Source organism: Calidris pugnax, unplaced genomic scaffold (genome assembly GCF_001431845.1).
Source record: "Calidris pugnax isolate Ruff unplaced genomic scaffold, ASM143184v1 scaffold41, whole genome shotgun sequence".
In the NCBI taxonomy this organism is placed as follows: domain Eukaryota; kingdom Metazoa; phylum Chordata; class Aves; order Charadriiformes; family Scolopacidae; genus Calidris; species Calidris pugnax.
This window is the reverse complement of record NW_015094509.1, coordinates 18,168,667-18,196,093: the sequence shown is the minus strand read 5'-3', so window position 1 is coordinate 18,196,093 and position 27,427 is coordinate 18,168,667. Positions and strand designations below refer to the sequence as shown.

The 27,427-nt window shown below is 39.7% G+C and overlaps 1 protein-coding gene across 2 annotated transcripts in view; it reads left to right on the top strand.

Moving 5' to 3' along the window:
• The window catches only part of ENPP2 (ectonucleotide pyrophosphatase/phosphodiesterase 2), a 58,257-nt gene that overhangs the window by 15,434 nt on the left and 15,396 nt on the right, over nt 1-27,427 (top strand). For both annotated transcript variants that reach the window (XM_014965574.1, XM_014965575.1), the window contains exons 9-15: nt 7,535-7,590; nt 11,533-11,598; nt 12,332-12,404; nt 20,758-20,869; nt 22,213-22,338; nt 24,749-24,780; nt 25,598-25,725. In XM_014965574.1, coding sequence (XP_014821060.1) covers nt 7,535-7,590; nt 11,533-11,598; nt 12,332-12,404; nt 20,758-20,869; nt 22,213-22,338; nt 24,749-24,780; nt 25,598-25,725 — 593 coding nt within the window. The remainder of the gene's footprint in view (nt 1-7,534; nt 7,591-11,532; nt 11,599-12,331; nt 12,405-20,757; nt 20,870-22,212; nt 22,339-24,748; nt 24,781-25,597; nt 25,726-27,427) is intronic.

Below are 27,427 nucleotides of genomic sequence, written 5' to 3'. Positions count from 1 at the left end.
CAGAGTAGCATGGCACAGCTTCATAATTATCATTTGTTAAGTCCACAAGCGATCGCTGTTACCTGACCTGCTGCAGAGGCTGTAGAAGTTTGTGAATTAATTTCTGCCCTAAGCACAGCAGCAGTGGCTGAACTAGACCCTTTCTTTCAGATTAGTGTTGGACTTGTTGGTTTCTTTAGCTCTGAATTCTTATTCGGGGCAAAGCAATGGCCTTCTTCAAAGTATTCTGCATTGCTACAGCTAAGAAGGTCCCCCTGCTTCTGCTGCACTTTCCCCTTTTAGTGCACACTGCAGTGGCTTGCTTTGCCAACAAAAGTGGGTTTAAATTAAACTAATAAGTTTTACATGCAAGCATCCAAGGTGCATGCACATTTCATTGCACTGATTGCTTAGGGAACTCTAATTTTAAAGCTCCCTGACCAGTTAAACCCACGAAAGAGTGGGATGGTAAGCGGCTGGGAAATCAGAAGGTGTTTGGGATCATCATAATCTGTCATTGCTGTTTGCTAAAATGATCAGTGTCACCCCCCAAATCTCTTAAGACAGAAATATCCCAAGAGACTAAAGGAAGTTACTCAGATGGTTTTAGGCTCAGCGGGTGTGTGTGTTATTTGTCTGCATGTGGGCGCAACAAATGTGAGACAAGGCAATTTAGAGCTGCAGGCAGATGTGTGACAGGCAGATGTGTCTGGCTGTAGCTGAGCCAGAATGAGGTATTTGTACTCTTGTAAAATTTGTCAGCATAACAGTGAGCGTAGCTACTCCCTCACCCGGCTACGGCCCGGGTTAGCTGTTAGCAGGGGCTGTGTGGAGAGAAGAGGGCGAGGAACGTGCCTGGCTGTTCTCCCCATAGAGGTGACCAAAGAAGCAAGATCAAAACTGGGAGCAGTGGAAGGGTGGCAGCAGGTAACATCTTCATCTCAGCTACAGCCAGAGCCGCACAGTCGACAAACCATGCCGGCTGCAGTCAGGCTTCGAGCTCATAGGCAGTGTTGTGGCTCAACTCCCACATGACAACTTGTTAGGCAGCTGTAACTTAATTATGCATTGCATATTTAATTGTGCATCTCACCTTAATCACCATTAGGTAGTGGGGAACTAGCTTTTGGGGGCTGTACAAATGTCTCTATTTTTAGACTATGATATTTTTAAAGTAAACTGTAAGTCTACTTACAGTAGACTGCCATGTTGAGTGGGGAATATTGGTAATTCCTACACCCATCTGTTAGAAACACCTATGCTGCTCCAGAGAATAAAAGTCACTCTGGATTGTAAACAAGGGTCATGAAGAATGTCAGCTGAAAAGAGTTCAAGAAAATTACGCAACAGTGGATGACCATACGCTGGATGAAATCCTCAGAGGACAGGGGGGAGTGTTGCATACACAAATAAGGTTGATAAAATAAACCAGCTGATCTGAATAAGTGTTAAAAAGGAAAAATACACAAATATGTAATAAACTGGAAATGTCTTTGGAGAATTGGAAACAAATGCATAGAGGAAGGGCTATAATTCAGTCCTCACACACTTAATATGAAGGAAACCTGGAAGTTTGGCAAACCTGATAGAGTGGCCATAGTGGTTGGGTAAGGAGGTGGTAGATCTCTTGCGGAAGTATAATATAAATTTTACTCTGCACATGGAAGAAGAGCACATTTGCTAAGAGAATTTTTTCTCTTATAAAAATTTGAAAATATCTCCATCTATATATAGATTAGATACAGTCAGTTTCTGACTCCCTTTTATAATTTCTTCTAAATATCACATTGACGTAGACTGCCAAAAATAGCTGGGACTTGAAAGATAAGACAGTAAAATTAAGGTGGGAGGAAGAAATTTTGTTTTTCATATCACACATTCATTTGGTTCTTTTCAGGTCTTGGGTCTCAAACTGGCGTACTCAGACAATTGCAGAGGGTACTTGGTTTGCACAGAATTGGGAATTATTATTTTTCTGCCCAGGAAGGCAGAAAAAGTGTCTGGAACCCCCAGACTTGTATTATGGCTAAAACTGCCAAGAAGAGGATGTCACGTAATGATGATTTCTGAAATATTTTCTTGCTCCTGGAAACTGGCCTATTGCACTTCACTTTGTTAAAATGTGGGGGGGTTGGTGTTTTTTTCTTTTTAATTACTTGTTCTAATGCTCAGCATCTTGCTGGGAAACAGCCAGATTACCATGGACATCAGTGGCATTTGGCAGATGAGTAGCTGAACGTTTCTACAGCAAGAATTATGAGAAGGGGTGAGATGGTAGTTTGAAAGTGTTTTGAGGTGCTCTGGCTGCTTGTGGGACCTCCTGAAACCCAGTCTCCTGATTTAGTATACAACTTTGATTTATTATATAACTTAAAACCATCTTATTTTCAAAATAAAAGTGTTTGATAGGAAACAGCCACAAATCCACTCCTCCTATTGCTACAGCATCTCACAGAAATGGTGAGCATCATGGCCCATGCTCCCAAGGGGGAAACTAAGTTTACTGCTCATTTTTCTCGATGGTGAGACTCTGTTTTCATTCCATGTAACTTTAAGCACTTAGGCCCCAGCTGCCTTTGGCTTCTGTTAAGCAGTAATTTTCCATGTCTTGGTTTGATGTAGTGATCTTGAGCTTACACTGCAGAGAGTACACTGGGGCTTTTTAGTGATATTTCATGACCCTTAGAAATAATCCATTGGCCTCCTCAAGGTCAGGAGATGATAGGTATAAAACTGCTGGTCTGTGGTAATGGGGAAAGAGAGGCTTCTTCAGAAGGTAAGATCAGTTTGGATCTGAGTTTGGCTCCAAAGATGCTTCTTTCTTCAGAAATGTCTTAATTATAAAAGCATTGAAGGTTTTTTAGGGCATCTTGTATGGAGCTTTATTTTCACTATTAAGACTTTAAAGAGAATACAATCTTCTAAAAGGGCCCAGCTTGAGATGCTGAGATAATCCTTAAAAAGGGCCATAAAGTTCCTAGATGAGTGACAGCATGTCATGAAGTTGTCTTCACAGTCTGCAAAGTATGCCTGTAGACACTAGGCACCATCATTACACATCGTAACTGGATGTTACTTATTTTATCTAAATTTCACATTCTATATCAATCTTTGGGATAAAACCATTTTGCTGTCTTGTTTATTGGAATTTTGTTGATTTTTGCTATCCAACAATTACAGAAAGAATTTCCTATTTTCATTTTCTTGCCTAGTCAGCCTGAGCCCTGGCAGGATAGTTACATCTGAGGAGTCCAGGCTCTGCAGAAAGCTGTCATCTGCCTTTTTTGTCATGAACACGTTTTGCAATCACTTTGTTGATTGGTGGGGGAAGCAGAAGGAGCATGTCCGTAATTATCTTTTAATAAGTATTTATTTTTGTCTAGCTTGAGCCATAAACAATCAACAGAGCCCTTTGAGTCTATCTAATTATTTAATAGGCTTCTTGTACCAAAATCTTCTGTCTGGGCAAGAAATGGCTTTTGTCCTGTTAACGTGTAAGGAGTATGGAAGGGGCGTTTTACCTTGTTGTCAGGACAAATTGCAAAAGGTGGAACTCTTGGCTGCAGTGGGAATATGTGCTTCCCCTGCTCCTGACATGAATCTCCTTCCCTGGCTGGCAAGCAGGAGCCTGTTTGTGTAACTTGGCCAAAGGGCCAAACTTCAGAGCCATCCCCTCCATCAGCCCTGACCTGAGATGTGCTGCTGACGGTCCTTTCGTAGTGCAACAAACATGGGACAGCCTTTGCAAAGTTATGGGCTCTTATTTGTTCGTGGAAGATTAAAAGTTGGGAGACACCCCACTTACTGTGCAGGTTTTCAAAGACAACTCAACAGCTGTCTTGAATAACTCTGTAGGTAGCATCTGTGTGAAAAAGTGTCTGGCAGTCAGAAGAAGGGAGAGCTTGGGACTTCCGTGTTCCATATGGCATTGCCACCTGAACTATTGCTTAGCTGGTCTATTTTTGTCCGCAAAGAAAGGAGAAGAAATGTAGTCATTCAACACAGAAGATATAAAAATGACAGTAATTCAACTTACAGGGTATCCTTCATATACATCTAGAAGAGCATGTATATATTTCTTCGGACATTTGCCAGCATATTAGGGTTGAATCTGTGGGTTCATAATTTAAAAGATCTTTTTGCATTGGAAAAGTCAGATATTCTCTAATTCCTGTGGCATGGTATGAAGACAGAGTGGTTAATCTTTGATTGTTATTATTTATTTATTTTTTTATATTTATTCCCTTCCTCTCTTCTTATACAAATTAATTCAGAAATACGGCCTTTATATAGCTTACAATACATTAAGGCTTGTACCATATACAAACCAGGGGTCCTACATCTGACATAGTTAAACAGCTGACTATAAAATTCTAACACTTCAACAGTTAAAACCAACGTATTTACATATGGCAAATAAATTACATAAGCTCACAAATGGTACTGACCTCGCAACGCCTAACACAGCAAACTTTATGATAAGTGACCTGAACAGATGAGACCAGCCACAGAGTGTATATAATACATAACATTTGCGCTCTCAGTACTGGAACATCTAGGACTAATTAACTTTAAGACTGTGACTCTCACCAACAGAAAGGAAATGGAACAATAACCCTTATTCCCTTCTTAATTTCAGCTGTTTCAGATGGACAAGGTTAAGAAGGCATCAGCTAGCTTTGTTTTTCTATCTTACATTGGCTGAAGTGTAGACTCGTGTTAGCCTGTGAGAGGCATGATTTGTAATCTGCCTTGAGAGACAATGGATTTAATTCAAGGACAGTGAGAGATGTTACCTGGTGATTAGGCTGCAGTAGCAGTTTGCTGTGCTTTTCTGGTTCAGTCTGTTGTCTAATTTTACCAAGACAGTAAAGGGTTTGGCTAACCAAGGGCACTTCTGATAGAGATTGCTACCACTAGATTAATCAGCAGTAACTGTCACAACTCTAAAACACACTGGAAATTTGGTTTGAAGTTTGTTTAATGCAGATAGAAATTCTTCTGCCTAGAAGAATTCTTCCGCTTCTCTGCATGCTTAAAGATGTCTCTGCAAATGTATTGTTATGAGTTGCAGCTTTAGGTGTGATTTTGAGTAGTGTTGAATTTTCTTATTTTGGTTTTAAATAAACCAAAGGCTTCCCCCCTCTCATAACAAAATGGGAGGGGGGAGGTCCAGTAGTATTTTGTTGTAACCTTGAGTTGAACCAGGCTCTGCCTGGCAAAGTCAGGATGGAGTCATCTGGACTCACTTCTCGGATGTTGTGGTCAGATATGGGCCCTTTGATTTGCTGGTCTTTGACTTCAACAGATCATTGTCTTAGCTGTTGAGCTTATTCCAAATGCAGCAGACACATGTCCTCATCCAAACAGCTAATGGCTGCATTCCTGAGGTGAAAGAAATACTTGGGAGCAGGGAGGGTGCGCTTGGGAGTGCTCAACTAGGAGTGATCTCCACTTGCTTGCGTTACTCCCTGCTCAGAAAGGTGTTCTTGCTATTGCCACATGGTGCTCAGGAAGCACACTCTATGCTCAACAGGAATAAGAAATAGCTACCACCTTCTTGCGGGCATGGGTACCATGGCAGTGTACATAGAGCCTAATTATTCCTCTGTCAAGATGACTACTGTTCTATTTGCTTGGCCAGAGTGAGGACGTCTTTTGGCACATGTTTAAAATCGCTGCCTAAAATAGTCAGGGTCACGGGTGATTTCAGCAGCGCTAACAGTCAGGAACAGCACAGGACAGCTTCAGCTGCTGAGGGTGGAACTTGGCTGGGCTGATTTGGCCAACCAGGCAGGCTGGACCACTTGGACCTGTGCAAGCCAAAGCACTAGAAAGTCAAACTAGAGTTAACAGATGGTAAAATTCAAATACTGAATTCCCCTGGACTTAGTTTGTTGGTACCTTCCCAAAGATATCTGCAAAATTATTTAAACTTTGCAGGAACACAAACACTTTCAAAGAAAAATAAATCTGCTGCAGCTCTGCAGGGACAATGGTTTTCCAAGTACATCAAGACCAAAGAGCATAACAGCAGTGGAGCTGACACTCCTCATGCTGAATTTGTATTTGACCTCTTTTCTCTGCCATGACAAGGGTCTGCTCTAGGAATAAATCTGCAATGCAAAGAAACATGGAATTGCTTTAAGTATGGGCCCTTTTCCACCTGGGAAGACCATGAACCACTAAAGAATATGGAGTAGCTCCTGCCTTAGTTAGACACAGGGTCCAGGCTGAAGTTGTGCACCCTGTGCTGATTTATATGACACAAACGGGCTTGTGGATGCAGCCTTGCACTGCAGTCACACCTCGGACTGCAGAGAATGGGCTTGGTGACACGGTCAGTGGATTGTAGGTGTAATTCCTCATCTCTCCTGTTCACCTGCATCCTTCTGTCCCATCCTGTCAGGGCGAGCATTCTGCAAACATTTGAAAAAAATACCCTTGTTATTCAACAATTCAAAACCAAATTCCACTATAAATTCAAACCCATATTTTTTTCTTTTTGGGGGGAGCCATATCATCTTGTGGTCGTTATCACCACATAGATCCCAGCTGGTATAAGACTGGGGCTGCAGAAGCTGAGGGAGATGCTTGGGGGACTCCCGATTTGGTGGCAGCTTGAGCACAGGTTAATATGAGCCAACCCCGAAATCAGACTCTTAAGGAGAAGCAGCTGAAAACAGAGAAGTGTGGGCTGCAAGCCCATGGCCGTTCTGCTCCTGCTCTTGCTGCATTTATTTAGAAAACCACAATTTTTATAAAGTTACCATGGATGTATTCTTCCCTGGAAAAGGGGATATATTAACAAAAAGAATACAATGAAAACAAATGATCTTTTATAGCTGTGATTTTAATATGACTGGATTGAGTCCAGTAAGATTTGGAAGAGTAGAAGATGACAGATAAGTTAAGGGGTATGTCCAGGGCACTGGAAAGGCAAAGATAACCAATTTTCCTATAAATAATATAACATTATCCAGATTTAATTGCTGTTAGCTATAGGCTCTGTGTGCAAATGATCTTTCATCAGGCTGTGACAAATTTACTTCAGTTAAGACCGATGCATGAATAATTCAAGCTTGACATTTGAATAATGCATGCCCAGATGACGGTGTATGAGTGGCTGTTTGAGCAAGGTAGAGGGGCCTTGAATGTATTTTCAACAAGTTGTTTTAGAGTAAACCAGAGATTTTGCAATTATTAAGTAAGGGAACTATATTTTGGCTTAACTGCTCATGAAATGGACAAATTGCAGTATGCATAAATAATGGGAAGAAATAATCTAACTGTATACATAATGGTGGCCTTTAAACCATTGCCACTTTTGAAGTTAGTTTTGAGATAATTTGGATAGATCTCTACAAGTGAAATTTAGTTCTGTAGTGCTACAAATTCATATTGTTTACTTTCCTTGACTATGGACCTTTCTGATGTTTGGTCACTCTCATTCCCTTCAGGGTAGAAGAATGTGTCTTGAAAACATTTTCTTTTGATTTCAGAGGGTCATTAAAGATCTGAACACATTCTAATCCTCTTATATTTTCCTCATTAGATTTGGATTACTGCAGCCAAGCAAGGGGTGAAAGCTGGCACGTTCTTCTGGTCTGTGTAAGTGAACTCTATTTTCTGGAGATTTGTAACTAATAATTCAGAATTAATTTGATGCCAGTGTTTATTAAGCCATTTTCCTTACTTTAAGCATTTGGTGGCTTGGAGACTGGACTTGTAACCCTCCTTTGTTTCATTTGTGCAATATTTCTGATAACTAAAGTTAATGCTACAGTTGGCTGCTTTAAGTTCATGCACTGATTTTTAGAAGTTGCCTGAAGAAAAGATGTGTGACTGTGTGAAAAATTACTTTATTTCATTTCACGGTGTGGTGTTTTGCCTTCTTGGTATTGCTAGCAATGTTTCCTAGACCTCTGTTTGTGGAAGACTCTTTTATTGTTCTCTTATGTCATCTGAGATCAACAGCCTAATTGACTCAAAAGCCTAACTGACTCACTCATTTTACAATCCGGTCTGACCTTTGAGTAAGATATCCAGTTTCCCTTTCCTAAAATACAGCCTTTAGGACCTTTGCTGTTTATTCTTTTGTTTAATGGTTCCAAATTATTTTCCCTTGTCCCAGCTAAGTTGTGTCTTCCTAACCAAAAATGAATTAATTTTGATCATTTCTGAGTTTTGAGGAATTTATATGGATCAATCTCTCTGTATCATTTTAGTAGCAGGATTGCAGTAGCAAAAAAAATGGGCAAAGTGTCAAGACTGAAGTACTGAGGGGGTTTGCCTACTATTTTTGCGATTCCATTAAGAATCATGCACTTTCTTACTCTATATATAGCATATAGAGGGAATAATAAAATGTACCACATACAAAACTGATGATAGCTTTAGGCTTGCAAGACGGTTTTCTGACACAGCTACAGTCTTGTGCTCTGCAAACAATGGTACAAACTGGAAACAACGGACAAGGAGAAGGCTGAAATACACAACTTTTTTGCCTGGGTCTTCACTGGCAACCTCTTTTCCCACACCTCTGGAGTGGATGGACTGCAAGGCAGAGACTGGGGGAGCGAAGTCTCTCCCTGTGTAAGAGAAGATCAGGTTTGTGACCACCTGAGGAGCCTGAACATACAGAATTCTAAGGGACCTAACAAGATGCATTGCAGAGTCCTGAGGGAATTGGCTGATGTAGTTGCCAAACCACTCTCCATGATATTTGAAAAGTCATGGCAGTCAGGTGAAGTCCCCACTGATTGAAAAAAGGGAAAGGATAGAAAGGAGGACCTGGGGAACTACCGGCCTGTCAGCCTCACCTCTGTGCCTGGGAAGATTGTGGAACAGATCCTCCCAGAAGCTATGTTAAAGCACAAGGAAGACAGGGAGGTGATTCAAGAGAGCCATCGTGGGTTCAGCAAGGGCACATTCTGCCTGACCAACCTGGTGGCCTTCTATGATGGAGTGATTATATCAGTGGACAAAGGAAGAACTACAGATGCTGTCTATCTGGACTTCTGTAAGGCCTTTCACACAGTCCCCACAACATCCTTCTCTCTAGATTGAAGAGATATGGGTTTGACGGATAGCCTGTTTGGTGAATGAGGTATTGGTTGGATGGTCACATCCAGAGGGTAGTGGTCAAGAGCTCCATGTTCAGATGGAGATCAGTGTCCCTCAGGGGTCCATATTGGGATGAGTACTGTTTAATATCTTCATCAATGGTGTAGACAGTGGGATTGAGTTCACCCTCAGCAAGTTTGTGGAGGACACCAAGCAGAGTGGTGTGGTTAACGTGTCTGAGGGACGGGATGCCATCCAGAGAAACTGGACATGCTTGAGAAGTGGGCGCATGTGAACCTCATGAGGTTCAACAAGGCCAAGTGCAGGGTCCTTGACCTGGGGCCGGGCAATCCCCTGTATCGATATACAGGCTGGGGCATGAAAGTATTGAGAGCAGCGCTGCCAAGAAGGACTTGGTGGTACTGATGGTTGAAAAGCTGGACATGAGCCAGCAATGTACACCTACAGCCCTGAAAGCTAACCACATCCTGGGCTGCATCAAAAGAAGTATGGCCAGCAGGTCGAGGGAGGTGATTCTCCCCCTTATTCTGCTCTGGTGAGACTCCACCTGGAGTACTGTGTCCAGCTCTGGAGTCCTAAGCATGGGAAAAACATGGGCCTGTTGGAGTGGGTCCAGAGGAGGGCCTCAAAAATTATCAGAGGGATCAAACACCTCTCTTATGAGGAAAGACTGAGAGAGTTCGGCTTATTCAGCCCAGAGAAGAGAAGTCTCTGGGGACATCTTATTGTGGCCTTTCAGTAGTTAAAGGCGGCCTACAGGAAACTTGCGGACAGACTTTTTAGCAGGGCCTGTTGCAATAGAACAAGGTGAAATGGTTTTAAACTCAAAGAGTGTAGATTTAGGCTAGGTATAAGGAAGAAATTTTTTGCAGTGAGGGTGGTGGGGCACCGGAACAGGTTGCCCAGAGAAGTGGTAGATGCCCCATTCCTGGAAGTGTTCAAAGTCAGGTTGGACAGGCCTCTGAGCAACCTGATCTAGTGGAAGACGTTCCTGTTCATTGCGTGGGAGTTGGACTAGATGACCTTGAAAGGTGCCTTCCAACCCAATTTATTCTATGATTCTAAAACAAATAAATTAAGGTGATTCCTAGGTCCTACAACTACACAGTAACCATAAACACCCTGGCCAATGCAGGCTTGGAGATATAAAATGTTATGGAAGGTAACCAGGGATATGTCATATGAATGGCAGTAAGGGAGTGGGACAACCAGTTCATGTGTGAATGAAATATATATGCCTTAAAACTGTGTCATTTAATTTGGGACACAATGTTTTTTGGGAGAATACAGGGAAACTCTTTCAGGAAAACAGAAGTGTTAAAAACATCTGAGTCACAAATGACTTAATTGAAATAAGGGATTATTTTCCATATTTCATAATAAATAAAAATTTCAAAACTGGGCAATACCCACAATTATGATTCTGCTTTATGATATTGTCTTGTTTGCAAATTTTAGCATAGAATATGATTTTTATAGTTGTTTTACAACTGAAAGTTCTCTGCATAGTTGCAGACTGTCAACCACTGTTTTTCTACGAGACATTAAAAACTAACTTATTTCAAAATGGCTGTTGGCATGTCTATTTCTCTGTCAGACGTTTCCAAAGAGTGCTGAATTCAGCTCAGGATGGTGCATCCAAGATGGTCGTATTTGATTCCTGCCCTGGGATTCTGCTGTTGATCTAATGGAATCTGGACTGACTATGCTATTGTATTAAAATAACTGCATTGTCACTGACCAGCAGAGCTTTCCTAAGATGAGATATTTGGAAGTTTAACAGCTGTTTATAAAGTTAGTCATTCTCATAGCATGAACTTGGCCTCGGCAGCCAAGTGAGAAGTCTCAGGATACAAACAGTGAAACAGGATGAGTCTGTTCTGCAGAGTGAGAAGATGTCAAAGTTGTGCAAGTCGCCATGCTGATGGCCTGGTGTTTCAGATGCCTCTGTTTTGATTTACACCAGCCTAGCCCTCAGTTTGGCTCCTATTAAGTCAGTGAGAACTTTTCCAGTGTCTTTGAGACAACCAGAGCAGGATGGTCATTTAAAGTCACACTGATGTGAGCAATTTAATGGTTTTTATTCATGCCAGCTATCCAGTGGCAGCACCATTGTGCATAAAAAAGGGTTCATCTGGGTTAAATCTACCAGAAAGGATCTCTACTCACTCCTGTTTAGAACCTTGAGTTCTGACTCCAGTTACAAACTTTTGATTATTTTTCTTTTGGAGTATGTGGGCATCCAGGAGATCTGAAGTGATTCCGATTGCAAAAGAATTGGAAGATTAATTAATTAATGCTGATTAAGAATCAGCATTAAGCAAGAGAGAAGATACCGCATATTTTAAAGCAAATGATGTTATTATGATTTATTTTAATCATGTTAGGATCAGTTCATAGCCAGACTTTGTTGATGCTTTTTGTATTCTATGATAACAAGATATATTTTTGTATTTTGTGGTCCAGTGTCATCCCCCATGAGCGCAGAATATTAACAATACTGCAGTGGCTAACGCTTCCAGACAATGAAAGGTAATTCACTTATTGGGTCCTTCTGTTGGGTAACTGCAAGCTTGTCTACTCTCTAAAAGTAGCTGGGAGATCAAGGGGAAATTTAATTCTAAAAATTATTTTTTATCTGTTGCACACTACCACTGATTTAAGGATTTGCTGGGAGGTTGTGTTTGGGTTTTGGTGGGGTTTTTTTGTTTTGTTTTGTTTTGTTTTTTAATCTCAGCTTTTAACCATCAGCATTTTGATTCTTCTAAATAACTGCACGGTATGAATTTATTTCTTATCAAGAAGCATTTAGTTACATGGATTAACTTGGATTGTTTTTATCCCACTGAGTCTAATATGGTTTAACAACCTTACAAGCCATGGCAGTCGCAGAACTGGACCCTGAGGACTGGGAAAATGTTAAGATTTTAATTATGAGTATTTTTTAGTACACAAGTTCCCACATGCTGCTGGCTGCAAAGCTCAGGAGAGCTGCAGTTGTGATCTCTCCTACTAGACTTAGAAAGAGTGTGTGTCCTCAGATGGTACCCCATGTGCCTCCCTGCATGTGTTCTTGGATTTAATAAAACTGTAGAACAACTAATTGCTTAATCGTACCATGGAAACATGGCTGAGAAACAGTTCTTTTTCCATAAATCCAACTCTCATTGGAAAGTTGACTTGATTTGACTTGACCTAACAGGTCTGGGTTTTTTTGTTGTTGTTGAAGGAAAACTATCCTGAACAAGACCTTTCTTTCTTTCAGGCCTTATGTTTATGCTTTCTACTCTGAACAACCAGATGCTGCTGGCCACAGATACGGTCCTTTCAACTCGGAGGTTAGTATGAATTTTCTTCTGCAGAAAAAGCACATGACTCAAATGCATTTTTGGAATAATTGCCACTGCTCAGGAGTAATATTTTTAACGACTTTTTTTCACCCGTTTCTGCAGAATGTTTCCCTCTGCCAGAGAAAGCAAAGTAATTGTCTTAAGGATTTATCATGTGAGATTCACTTCCGAGAGCAGGAACTGCCTGTGCCTTTCAGGAGGTTATTTCTCTATGTGACATAATAATGCAAATGGAAAGATTTGTTTGGCAAAGACAGGAGTATATTGGGTACAACAGCATCATTTAACTTTCCTCAAATAATTTATCCTTCTTAAAAGTGATAAAAATATAATGCAGAAAGTATTGAGGAAAAATGCAGAGAAGAAAAAGCTTTGTTTAAAGCTGACAGCCAGCAGTAGCCAAACTAATAATTCCAGTCTGTCGTGAACTGTAAAAAGCTGCTATTTCCAGTTTCATATAGGCTCTACAGGGGTTCAGGAAGCTTTGCCAGTACTGTTCCCTCAGGACTGCACTGCTGAGCTTGGAAAAAGTTTAGAAGCACCGTAAGGTATTTTAATGAAAAATTATGTGCAAAACACTACAGCAGTTAACCCCTTCTTTGAGCTTTTGGTAGCTGGTTGGGACTGATGCTTCCTGTCAACACTGTCCAGGGGACACGAATTTACAGACTATGCACTTGCCTGGGATTGGTGGGGAGGGGAAGTAAATTCTGCACCCAAATATCCTGCTACTTCAGCTGGCTGGGATCTGGCATTTCAGATGATATCTGACGTCAGGCAAAGGTCCCCTAGTTTCAGCGCAAATGTATGTATGTAGGAGTTTTTATACAAGCTATTCAAAGAGTGAACAGATGAGCGTAGCCAATACCTACCTTTTGGAAGGTAATACAAATCTCCCCAAGCAGCCAGATAATTTTTTACTTGTTTGGTGTACATCTGATAGACGTTCTCTAATGGAGGTGAGAGCAAAGACAAGCAGCATTGATCTTTTTTATTATGCTTGCATTATTTGCTTAAATAAATTTGCAGAATTTATGACCTTGCTGTGGGTAGCATCCCTGTTGGAGCAGTTTGAACCATGGTCCCAGAGCCGTGGGTGTGAGGAATTATTCCAAACCAGCACTGAAACATCACACTGCATAGGAAGAAAGCAGTCCTTTTTCTGGCTAAGCAGTGGTTAAAATCTACCAACACTCTTGCTAAACAGGCGTTGATATATCTCCATGTTGTCATTTGGCTCAGGACAGGAGGGATGTCTGATTCGATCAAGCAAGGTATCAGTAATGAAAGCTCTCTGATTCAAGGGTATATTACTCAATGATGCTTTATAGTTCCTCTTATTATTGGAGTGTTGCAAATATTATGTGTGGCTTATGACTGACAACTCTAATTTTATTTATCTGTAGACAACCGCTTCCTTCTGAACAGTTGTGGGGCTCTTTCCGTGGACTTAAAGGAGAATATGAAGATGATGACATATTTGTTCTTTTAATTGTAGTCTTTAACAAACCAGTTCAGCATCCAATGCTGTAATCTAATTTCAGGTTAATTATAAGTGTCTAAAAAATGAAGTGTGATTGTATCATCATAGGAAAATTAATTATAAAAGCAAAAAGACTCCAAAGGCTCTTACTGTTTGAGGGTTCTTCTGGGTAGTTATCGGAAAGTTGACCTCAAATTGCAAGGCAAAGCCCAGGCTCTTAATAAGTGTGAATTAATAGCTTATGGAAGTTTTATAAATAAATTGATTTATGCCTTTTGTGTAAAACACAAAAGCATGAAATTGATTTTTAGCAAATTGAGAACAGACGAGTTAGTAGATGAGCATGTATGGGTTTGCAGTTCAAACAGTGGCTGCAACTTTGTGAATGGAAATTTAAATAAATGAATGCAGCTGTGTAAGTATACAGATGGGGAGATTTAGTAGGGGCCTGGTTTCAGGATAAAAACGCTAGGAAATATTTTATGTTGCTTCTCTTGACACTGTTTTCAATATAATTTTTAGGAGCTATGAAATTTATACAAATCAGCTGGGAAAAAAGTCCTCAAAGGGATCTCTTTCAGCTGCTTCCTTGATAGTGAGAGCGTGACCTCCCCGTGAAATCATTCTTTTCTTTTATACAGCTGGCAACAGTTAGACAGTTGGAGTAGTACTGACCACTTCATTTTTCTTCATGCAAAGGCAGATCAGCCAAACAATAATGTCTGAAAACAAGCTCTTAACAATTCTGTTTTATATTTAAGATGGACTGCTTATTTCTTCTTTTGAAGAAGATTTTATGCTGAATTTTTCTTGCTACGTTTAGTAGCTTGAGCAATAGGTTTATACCTTGAAAACCTCCAAAAGTTACATATGTCTGTTAAAGTGAATGTTTGCTAGAATGTATTATACCAAATAGTCTTTTAAATGTATTTTAAATGTATAATCTTAAAGGTCTAGTGGCATCCATTACTGAAAGTTTTCAGCTTCCAGACTTCAGTAGATGGCACTTAGAGCCTCACAGGACATGTACAGAATGTCTTAAAAGCTAGAAATAAAGGGTCTTAGATGCACTTAAAATTTATTGGTGAATTAGCAGTGCTTTTGATAAAAATGAAATACAGATGATGGCCAGTGTCCACTATTGTACCTTTGCATGTACCTTAACATTATGAATGTCAGTGTAAATGAGTTGGTTGTCCAGGTTTTGGGGTGGGTATTTTTGGCTTTGTTTTGGTTTGGGTTTTGTTGTTTGTTTTTTTTTTTAATTTTTTGGGGGGACATGAATAAACTCCTTAGGAAGTATTTCAGTGGATAGGATTATGTTTCCAGGAGTACTTATGGGAGTTATCAAATATGTGCTTGCTCTTGATTTACTTCTGCTTGTTTTTTTTTCTTCCCCTCTGTGCTTCTGCAGTTGAACTCTGGTAGGTTGGTCCATCCGGGTCAAGAAGCAGAGCTTTGGCTGGCTAGTTACCCTTGTGATGTTACAGTTTCCTTCTGTAAGCAGGGAGGGATTTGTTTCCCTCCTCCATAACTCTGTTCTGACTCTTCTCAAGCAAGACTAAGATTTGGCTGGTTAATAAGAACTTGGCTTTTTTTTTCTTTTTTTTTTTCTCCTAGCTAACTTTTTTTAAAAAAACCAAAATATTCTAGAAATATACTACCATAAGAGCTCTAAAACACATGGAAGTCTGGCATTGCTAAGCCGTTCCTGCTGCTCCTCTAACATGCTGTCTTGAGACGGCCGTTTCCAGCGTTCAGACCTGGGTCTCCTGCGCTCGCGTGTTTCTGGCATTGTGGAGCTCTGTCTGAGCCCATTCAGAGACAGTAAAATGAGAATCCTTCCTTTCCCTGCCGCTCCTCTCATCAGGACTGCACAAAGCTTGAAGCGTTTTAAAAAACAGAAAACTCTGGTGCTGCTTTATTAAAATGCCTTTCTGGAGAGAGACGAATGAGACTGGACTAGAATCTCCTTTCCAGCTGCTTGCCTTGGAAGCAATGAAACAGCATGGCAGATGGTAACATCCCCTTCCTTCCCTTCCCTGTTTACATAGCTCTGTAACCCAACAACTGTGAGAAGCTGCCTAAGTACATAGAAGTAAAATATTATCATAAATCTCCGACTTCTCTCAAGCCCACTCAGCGTGCTCCGTGACAGGCAGCATAGTGTAGTTACTGTCTCCTGGTAGGTGTCATTGTCACAGCTTCACATGCCTTCCTGAGCAGTGCCCAGAGCCTACAACTTGTGTTAAAGTCAGGGAGAGTAGTACACATTAAAATGATGAGCTAGATGATTAATGGGATAGCAGTTTTTCCAGTTATGTCTTGAATTTTTTTTTCCCTTCCGTAAACCTACCTCAGGTAGTATTTGTGCATTTATGATCAATAATATTACCCAAGAAGACACCATACTGAAAGTGCTAGGAAATTAAATTGTCAAGTTGCCCCTAAAGCTGGTAAGAAGGCAGGTGGCAGTGCAGCTTTCCAACGCACTGCCACTAATAAATGTGCCCTGCCTAGCTGATTTGAAGGATACAAACTCCACCCTAAATGAATCTCACTTTTGTAGCTCTGTCCTGCAGAGCTGAAGTCCCCAAATAGTGGCCAGTGGGGTTCTGGTGATTTCAGTGGGGTGCATGGCCTGGCACACGATGGTGGCACCTACTAATGATACTGACGAGGGTACATAGTGTCACTGCTTCAACCAAAAAGTGTGGGTGAAACCTTGCAGAAAGCCATTTGGACTGGACATGCTCTAGTATTTGTGCCTGATCCAAGTGAAAAGTTGCATTTCCACCAGCAGTCTACCACAGACACTCATTAGATTGTATGCAATGAATTTTACTTAAATTGAAATTAAGTTTACTTAAATTTTGATAATGTTAATGGATTAATATTTGAGGAATAAAAAACTCCCACATAACTATATATTTTCAAAACCAGAAGCCCCACCTATCTTCTGAAACGCCAATTTCATTTGCTTTTATGCTGTCTGCTCTTGTAACTGCTGTTCTGCTTTCAGTACAATTTGGTGGAGTCCTCCTTAAAGAGAGACAGATCCTAAATTGTCCAAATGCCTACATTTTTGAAAAGGCCACAGTATGTCTACTTCAGAATTAGATGGCACAGGTAGCTTTACTGTCTGATGTGAGTCGAGACAGGCTTTTTTTTCTGAGTCCAGACATCTCTCCCCGCCAGTACAGGAGAGTAGTTATGGCTCCCCTCTTACTCCACCCAAGAGACCTAAGAGAAAGCTTCCTCCTAAGAGGAGACAGGAAAGACCAGTTGCAGCTCCAAAGAAAAGAAGAAGAAAAGTACATAGAGTGGATCAATATGCTGCGGAAGCTCGTCGGAAGAAAGTAAGTTTACATATGTTCCAAAATTTTATGATGGAAGTGCCACTTTTTAGGCACTAGTCTAGCTTTATTTTTTTCAACTTGGGAGTTGAACTCCATGCTTCAGTTTGGGATTTTGCAGACAAAACTTCTATAAATGTACTGAAGGACGCAAAGGAAAGCAGCCAAACCAGCACAAGTCTTCTGGGAGCTATCTGTGTGTTTCTTGATTCAGACTCTGTTTGCATTAAGGAAAGTCATCTTTATAATCTCTTTATATTTTTAAATCAAGCCATCAGCTGGAGGCAATGTCAGATAAATCTCTGAGAAGACACTACCAGTGTTGCTAACCCTTCTGAGCTATTACAAACTCTGCAATATGTTGTAGCCTCCTTAACTCCCTGGCTCTTGGGAGCCTGGTGATTATTTGAGATTCTGTGCCTAGTCATCGTGGTTGTGGAAAAGTCCTGAAAATGTGACTCATAAAATCTAAAAGGGAAAGAACTTTAAAAAGTTGTAAAAAAAAAAAAAATATATATATTTTAAAGCCAGTTTGTGGACTTGGAGGGTAGAGGATTCTTGATTACATGATTTCTGAATGCTGTATTTACAATAGAAGTGGTGCAGTTTGTTTTCACAAGAAAAAGGTCAAATAGAAATTGCTTTACTAGGAAAAGGGCACTCCTTAGCCTGTTGTTTTTCCCCACCTGGCACTAACACATGCAGTAGGAGGGGTTATAGACCGCTTCAGTATTATTTTTGTTTCAGAAATTCAAATAAATAATTCAAAACCTCTACAAATAAACACTTGAAATATTTCTCCTTTAGGCTTTAAACAAAAGCCTCGACACTCCATTGTATCCTACAAGAGGCTATAAACGCTCTTCTCAATAGCTTTTTTGTGGGCCTGTTTTTTGATTTGTTGTGTGATTCAACTCAAAGCAGTTATTTTGAGGCCTATTCTTTAAGTGTAAAGACATGGCAGACAGGGACATGCAAAAAATTATCAGGTATATGAAAACAAGAATTTTCCAAAGAGCTTTTAACACAGATTTACCTGAGAGGAGAACCGATAACCAGTATGGATGATACTGCTATTACTCATTTATTTACCATTCCAAATTATACCATTCTGGCATGAAGTATAGTAGGTAGCTTGTAATATTCCTGCTGATGAAGCATACGTGATTCTTTCTTGGCTTTTTTCCTTTCTTTCTCAGGATGAAAAGGTCATCCAGACTTATCCCTAAAAAACTCTTCCTGATAAGTCAACTGTGAAAATTCATCACTATTATTTCAGAAAAAGCATCCTAATATTATGCAATAGTTTCCATTATATCTACAAGTTGATCTAAATTCTTTCTTCTAATCAAGCTTCTTCTAAGCTAAAACTCAGGAGAGAATCCATTTGTGATTTGTACATCTCAGATCCCATACCCAATGCTTTCACAGTAGAACCAACTCTTTATTGTAGCTCCATCTTAGACATCCATATATCTTGAAAGATGAAATATTTCTGTACAGCTTTCCAAAGCCTTGATATCAATGTGTTAGGTGAAGAAAGGTATATGCAAGAGTTTTATTTGTTAACCAATAACTCTTGGGACGTCACATCTGGGAAAGAACATGAGCTGTATGTCCCCACAAAAAATCCTTGCCTGAATATGCCACTGACAGCAAACCTTAAGCTGTGAAGACCATTTGAGGAAAAACTTGAATGTTGTGTAGAATAATAAAAGATAGATGAATTAAAAAAATTAAAGAGAGACGGAATGCATGAAGAAATATTGGTCAGGGCCTTTCTAAGGGCTTCTTTGAACAGAATCAAGTAGCGAGAACTGCAAAGTTGAAGAGGGTTTCTTTTGTGGCTTTCTGTGTGAGTTGTTTCTTTACAAAACAGGATTTTTAATTTATATTCACTTTCTTACAGTTTCATAAATTTCTCTGCAGGTGTACAAGTTAAATTGGTGAAGAGGGTTGCTAAACAAAATTACTATAATTTGAAATCCTTGAAATTTCTGGATGTATTGTTGCTGTTTTTAAAAAACTAGTATTATTTTTTAAGCCTCAGGCCTGCTGACAAAGGTAAACATTAATGGGAAATCCATCTGGATTTCCAGCTTCCTTGAATAAGCTTTGGATTCTGAGTAAAAGTTGTATTTCCTAGTGATTGATGTTATACAAATAACATCTCATTCCTTGTATTTGAGAGTGGAAGAATGCTGAAACAGACAATTTTCTTTTTTTTCTAAACTCAAAATGTTTCACAGTTTTAACTAAACTGACTACTTAGGCTTTCCTCAATTAAAATATCTCCGAATTTCACCCTTTGCCTGAACCACTTTCATATGTTGCAGAAATTGTTCCTTCTGTTCCCTACTGTAATTCCGTCTCGCAAGAACCGCTTCTCCGTGTATTTATAGTGCCACATGGGAGATGACATTTCCTGTCTCATATTATAAACTATCAGGCTCGTTTAACATCCATCCCTTAATGACTCAGGCAGAGGAAGAATTTCTGAACCGTCTCTTTCTGGGTCACGCTAACGTGGTGTTTATCTTTTCTTCTCTGAAAATTCTGCCAAAATCTAGTTTTCTCTCATCCAAAATTTGTTAGTATTCCTTTTGTCACTGGGAAGATGTTTTGTTGTAGATACTTGAACCAGCCAAATCAAACAGGCAAGCAAGGAGGAAGTTAGCATAAAGGAGACAATAAATATTTTCTTCTCAAAACCAAAACAAAATCTGAGTTCTCTGCCTAAAATCTTACTTTAAAATGTTTCCCTTCTCTGTGCCATCTAGTAACAAATGCTTCACTTTCATATAGCTGAAAACACAATCCTATGAACATGTCTTAGTGTTTTCTGGTTTGTTTCTTAACAAAAAAGAAACTTAAATGAAGAAATCACAGTACTGTATCCATCTCTTCTGGGGCCTGCTGACAATTTTGCCAAAACTGTCATTTGAGATGTTGGAAACTCTTGGCTTTGAAGCTGAAGAATGCTCCCTCCTGGCCCCATGTGCCACTCAAGTGACTTGCATGTTGTCATCCTACTATCAGATGTCCTTTGAAGTGAATTTCTTTAAGTGACTTGGCATATGAATCCCAAGTCCAAAGCTTAATTTCATGCTCATGTTTTGACTAAACCATTCACACAAAATAGCCTTTTAAAAGTACTGCTATAAGAAAGAAACTGAACCCCGAAGTCATACGCATTTTTCTAATATCTATACTTTGTTTTACCAAATGTACATGTGGCCATGGGAAGCCTAGGATCAGCCATAAAGATATTTTGCTATCTTGTGTCAGCATCTCAGCAGGGCTTTCTCATGGTGAAATCACAGTGTGGATATAGGAAAGGAAATGGTTCGGTAATTGTAGGTGTAACAGCTCAGCCAAGGCTTTGCCGCTTGACCTGGATGGTTATCCTACCAGAGTTTTGCCAAAGGACCTCCATTTGTAGAAGAAGAGGGAACACTGCAATGACAGAATTAACTTTTTTCCTTTCTGCATATTTATACAGATGATGGTGAATCCCCTCAGAGAGATCGACAAGACAGTAGGACAACTAATGGATGGACTGAAACAGTTGAAACTACATCGATGTGTCAATGTCATCTTTGTTGGTGATCATGGTAAATAAAATTCTTTATCAGTGTATATAAACTCTTGAGCAATGTAGCTGTATGTATAATAGGTGGCTAAAATGAAAGTTCCCTTTAAGAAATTTTTGTGCTGATTTTTTTCTGGTAGTTTAAATCCCCCAAACCAGCCAATAAGTGCAGATTGGCTGCTCAGCTCACCTGTTAATTGCAGCTGGACAACACTTCTCTTTTGTAACAATGATCTGGGTACTTACATCTCCACTTCGAGTTTTTCAAAGCTTGGCATTTTGGATACAACATCCAAGTGCATCTCTACTTGCATGTATCGGAAAGCTACAATGAGCCTGGAGTAATTTTTTTGGCAGTTTTAATGAAAGCACACAATTTAGTAGCACTAAAGAAAGAAGTAGGACTTTAGAGCAAGATGCTTCTTTGGCAATTAGTGGGTCAAGTTATCCTACTAGGAGAAAGACTGGATTATCTGTAAAGGACTGCGTCCAGCTTGGATGGAAAAGGTCATCAAAATAATGGAGGAGGGAGGAAAATGGTAAAAAGATATTTCAGAGTCAGGTGGAGAGTCACCCAGAAGCAGAGATACTATTTGGTAGATCTCATTCTTCAGACATAAGAAGAAAGTTTGCAATAAATGATATAGTAAATAGTAGCAAAGAAAAAAAATATAAAGTTTTACAGAAGAAGAATGTGACCATGTTTGAGTGTTCTGGTTTTGCATAACTTTTTAATGATGCTACCAAAGGTCTGCTTCGATCTTTGTTTACAGACATCTCACGACGATTGCTATATTAGCAATAAAATGGAATATGTCTCCTTTCTGGCTGCGGGGAGAGAAGGACAAGGGGCAGGAAGGATTTCCAGGGGAGGCAGTTTTGTGCTGAGAACCGCCTGTGACTGGCAATACATTCCTCCCAGCCACAAACGGCTGTAGGAGAGAGAGAATTGTTTATCTGTGGCTGCCTTAGAACAGACCACCAACAGACAATACCTTTTGTGTGTGACTTCTCTTAAAATCCTTTGTTTAAAAAAAAATAACCCCAAAGTAGTACACTAAACTGAAAACAGACTTTGATTTTTCCATGAACTTAGTTTGGAGATGTGTCAGTGCACACATGGTATATGTGGTGACTGCTTCTATGAGGTTGAAAATGGCATTTCTCTTGTGTAGGCAAGTGCTAAAATCACCCCTTGTTTGGCCCTTCTGGTGCCTGATGTTGGAATTAGATGACTGGAAAGAAAAGAATAAGATCCGTCATCCAAAAGAGAAAAATACATAAGCTGTTTGGGGTCGCTTTCTGTGCTGTTTTGGAAAACATATTTATTTCAAGCTGGACTAACTTTGCATTTTCCTTCTGCAGGGATGGAAGACACTACTTGTGAAAGAACTGAATTTTTAAGCAACTATCTGAATAATGTGGAAGATATCATTTTACTGCCTGGATCTTTAGGGCGAATTCGCCCCAGGTCTAGCAATAACCTAAAATGTAAGTTAATTTAGTTATACCCCTTATGTCCTGAGAACAAGGCTCGGTCCCTTCTTTAGGCTAACGTTGCATGAAGGGTGCAATTTCACAATGCATCAGCAGGACATTCAGAAGGAAGCCCACTAAAGACCAGCTGCTCACTGCCTTCCCAATTTGTAGCTCACAGATCCCACAGTGGCAGAGCTGTGCAAAGTGGATGGCTGAAAGGTTCTGGGTCGAAACCCACCCTTTTATGGCAAGGAGAAGTGGGAACTCTTGAAGCTAGTTTCACATGGCAGCATACATGTCATGAGTTTACTCACATGTTTCTCCCCTCTGTCAATGAAAATGAGACTTGAGGGAGCTCAGCACTGCATGGATTGGTTATAAAAACACTGCATCTGGTACCTTTTCTGAGCTAATGGGAAAAAAAATGTTAATTTTTAATTCAGCAGCTTCTCAATACTTTTGGCACAGAAGAGAAGCAGCAGCATGGATGAGAAGTGGGTTGGTAAAAAACAACAGGTTGGAGATGTTGAAGGATACAAAGGACCTGTACAGCATGTATTCAAGGCCAGCGTTGACAGTAAAACTTGCTGCTTTTTTGTACCATGGCGTTAGGAGTTCACCCTGATGGTGTTTGAGATTAGCTGATCTTTGATGAGAGCACACGGGGCTCAGGCAGGAATCCTCTGGTGAAGCTAAGCCTGTGATTTAAAGCATTATGGACCCATCTGGCCCCTACTGCTGTACTGAGGATCACCACCTCCTGGGCAGCAGTACCAGGATAGGGCTTGTGCCAGCATCGTGGCTGCTCTGGTTCAGCATCCCAGGGCAAGCCTGGCTTTGTCAGCAGTTTAAGCTACCAAGCAAACCATGAAACACAATCCAGCCAGAAGTACCTATGGTTTTTGCAACACATGCTACAAGGATGATAGCTTTTTTGTAGAGAGGAAGATTAGATAGTTGGGACAGTCAACTGCCCCCATCATAACACTTGGGGCATACTTTGGCTGAGGACAGATTTCACAAAAAGTTGGTCCTTGAAGACTGAAGATTTCTAGAATAGAAGTAGAGATCATAAGAATGTGGTAAAACTTTCTTAGATACTGTTTTATGTAGGTATTTATTTTACTATAAACTAATTTACCTCTGTATTTATGCTGTAGGAATATGGGATGAGTGTATAAAGATCTGTTGAAAGTAGTGCATATGTTGATACAACTAACTAGGCTACCATAAAGACTGAATTTCCTGCACTTCACAGTCTACTGAAAACTTATCTTTCAGTTCTTCTGAGAGGTTTTTTTTTTTAAAGATCTTTCAATCCTTGATTTCCCAAATTGCTGAGGAAAAATTAGTTTTCTTTGGAGGACGATTGGCAATATCTTCCAAAAAGACCAGCTAGTCTGACTGACCTCTGAGTCATACTACTGGTCTTCCCGCAACACCATTTACCTCTTTTGGCCTCTGTCCACAGCTTCCTACTGTGAATATTTGCAGCTGCTTATAAATCAGCAGTTTGAACATAGAACAAAGAAGCATATTCCTTAGTTTTTGAACTGAGGTTTGCCCCCTTAGATGGCAAATTACCAGCTTTTTTTATTCCTTCTCCCATTTTCCTATTGGTAACACTGCCTCAGGGCCCGCAGACGCAGCTTTGCAATGGGTAAGCCCATAGCTTCTGTTTTGAGATGCAGTAGAGCTCATCTCAAGCTCAGCAATATTGTGCCTTAAACAACCAAAACAAGTTAAGCAAGATATTTTCAATTCCTAAGATTTTCTCTTAGCCTGTTTTTTTCTCTCAGGACTGAAAAATGCTTTCCCCCACACTCTGCAAGAAGACAGAGTTGGTGTGGACCGTTGCTCATTTGGGGCTTTCTATATCTTGCATGTCCCTTTAATAGTCCTAAGATTCCCCAAAGTATTCTCCAGAATATTTTTATTGTGGCTTTTCACTTACTCTGTAGTAGCCTATGAAATACATGAAATGTTAAAAGAGACCAAAAAAGCTACATATTTATCTTACTGCTTCTAAGAAAGTGCACTGTTGCATTCAAATGTGCTTTCAAAAATTTTTCAAGGAAAGTCTTTGTGTTTGGGAATGAATTTTCGTTTTAGAGGAAAGTTGTCAAAAGACCTGAAATTATGTTTTCAGAAAAGGAAATAATTATTAAGCTGAGGCCCAAATCATAAAATAGTGAGCAACATTACCTAAGCAACTAAATTATCACTAAATAAAGGAAATACAGTTAAACTTCAGTTCATATTCAGGGTATCTTATCTGATATATAAAGTGTACTTTTAGTAATGATCATCCAAATTTTAAGAAAAATGTTTCTCTAAAACTACATTATTACTTTGCATCATCTTCTGCAAATTGTTCATCTTTCATATTTTTGTCGTCTTTTTTTTTTTCTTTCCTTAACAGATGACCCTAAAGTGATTGTTGCCAACCTTACAGTAAGTATTTAGGACTGGGAGGTATCTCTGTACTGCACTGCTCACTTCACATCTTAATTCAGGACATTATTCAGCATTCTCTCCTCACTCTTTAGGCAGGAAAACCAGCCACTAACATGAATAAAGAGCGTTAAATGGTGCCCTTCATGAGTACAGATTAATGTTAGTCATAAATTCCACTGTTTGCTGCTGTAGTAGCTTTTATAACCTTTTTGGGCAGTGCAGAGCCAGAATCTCCCTGACCGTCTTGACTCCCTGAATTGAGTCTATTTATTCGTTCTTTCAGAAATGGAAAGTAATCTTTTACGGTAAATATTTTACTAGCACTTTGAAGATGCTGAAAAAGTTCATTTGATAGCCTTCAACTATAACCTTGCTTTTAATGGAAAAAAAGGGTTTCAAATACAAGCTGATTTTAAAAAAATCAAATTTAAAGCTATCTGTAACCAGATGGCTTTAAATATATCTGCAGATGAGATGTATTTTGAGAATTCATCTTTCCTCTGAAATTTACACTTTGGTCCAGTTAGAGTAAAATTCTTCATCTATGAGCTAAGTAAGTGTGATGTTTTGCATGATGCTCTCAAAAAGACTGTCATGAGAATGAAGCTTTCCAAATACATCTTTGAATGACTCCCTGGGCCCTGGTCTTATGTAAATCCTGCACAGAAAGGGCTGGACCGCGTACTCTAGATGTACACATTGTTTTCAAGACATCATCAATAATGACCTTAACAGCTTGATTTCCGTAGTTCAAGGTTTTATGCTCATCTAAGCTAACTGACAGCAGTGTCATGCCTAACCATTTATTTTTCAGTGTAGAAAGCCAGACCAGCACTTCAAGCCTTACTTGAAACAGCACCTGCCTAAACGCTTGCACTACGCTAACAACCGAAGAATTGAGGATGTCCATTTACTGGTGGATCGCAAATGGCATGTGGCAAGGTAGACTCTTGCTTTTGCTTCCACCTTGATTTTCAGCCTTTTTTTTTTTTTTTTCCTGAGGAAATGAGACACCTGGGATTGCACTGTCTGCCAGCACCCCTCTCCTGTACCCTGTGAGCAAGAGGAGTTTTGAGCTCCTGGTGAAGTTCAGTCATATTTGGTGCAGGGGGATGTGGCTCAGAGCACAAAATTGTTTTAAAGTTTGGGAAAATCAGTAGCTGGATAGAAAGTAGAAACCCAGATTCGTTTCCTTAAGCAGCTGTGTGGTTTTTGACTGATTAGCTGAAGTATAGGAGCTGATAACCTTTTTTTAATGACATGCAAGGTTCTTTCCAATCAGGAGATAGGGAATATGGGAGGAAAGGAAAGGTATATGTGACCAGGGGATGATAGGGAACAAGAGGCTGAGTGGATGCAATGGGTGAATAAGGAGAAAATGGAGATATTGTCAGAGTGGGTAAATGCCTGAGAACATGTGGAAGGGTATGACAGGGTGGCCATCAAAATGCCGCGCTGTATTATGTTGCAAAACAAATCCACAGAAAACCAGAGTGCTTTAGCTCAGAAAAAAACCTGTTTTGGGTTGGTTTTCCCCATATGGGTCTGAATTTTCAATTATAAAAAATGGGCAGTTTTTAATATTCATAGCTAAAAATTGAGTAAGGAAAAACAAGTTGGCACGTATATATATAGAGTGATCAGGAGAGGAGTAGCTTTTGTTTATGAATTGTGCACCCCTTTCTGTTTTAATATATATTCTTTTTCTTGCTTTGATCTTTTGACACATGTTGTATATTACAATATGAGAACAGCTGGGTCTTTATGCATAAAGTTGACTAAGTGGTTCTTGGAGGATGACACAGCTTTTGGCTCATGGTAGTCTGTTATGAGCTTTAAATTATGGTAGGCTTTTTTGCCCATATAGCTGCCAGGCAAACACATGGTGTGTTGTAAGTGCCTTTTGACATCTGTGCTTATCTTTCTGTGAATTATGCAAGGATTGCTCTGCTGAAGCAGTGAATGAGAAACCCCCATGGCTTTCTTGCATAACTCCACTAGCTGGCTGGTTGCCCCGTACAGTTTCTGTGGCTGGGGTTCATGTACCTTTCAAAGAATCACACTCTGAGTTTAGGCCTATAAAAGTTTTAGTTCTAAGAATTTTACTGGAACTGATGGGATAGCCCAAGTTGATTGACATTTAGTAATTTCATATTAATTACATCACTTTCTTTGGCTTACTTATTCATTAGATTTTCTGAAATCTCATTCACCAATAATTCATTCATTAATGTAACTGTAATTCATCATATATTCACAGCCAGGAAAATGGTAGTTACAGACCTGATTGCTGTAACTCCGGATATTAACAAGGTCAAAATCAAACTTTGGCTGAGCATTATTTTCTTGCAGATGAAAAAATGAACTTGTAGGATATTCTGGTCCACTGCATGTATTGATTGCACATGGCCCTCATAAAAAACGAACTGGTAATAATAATTCCTATGACCCAATACCTATTTTTCCATGTATTTTCTAAAAAAAACCACCTCAGTAACAAGCTAATGTTTCTGTTCCCCAGTTTTGTTTATAGGGTGGAAGGCAAACAGGTGAAAGCAATTTACAGCATTGTATGACATTTGTAGCATTGTAACATCACAAAAGTACTTTCTTAGAAGCCTCTGTTGGCTTTTCAAGGATTTGG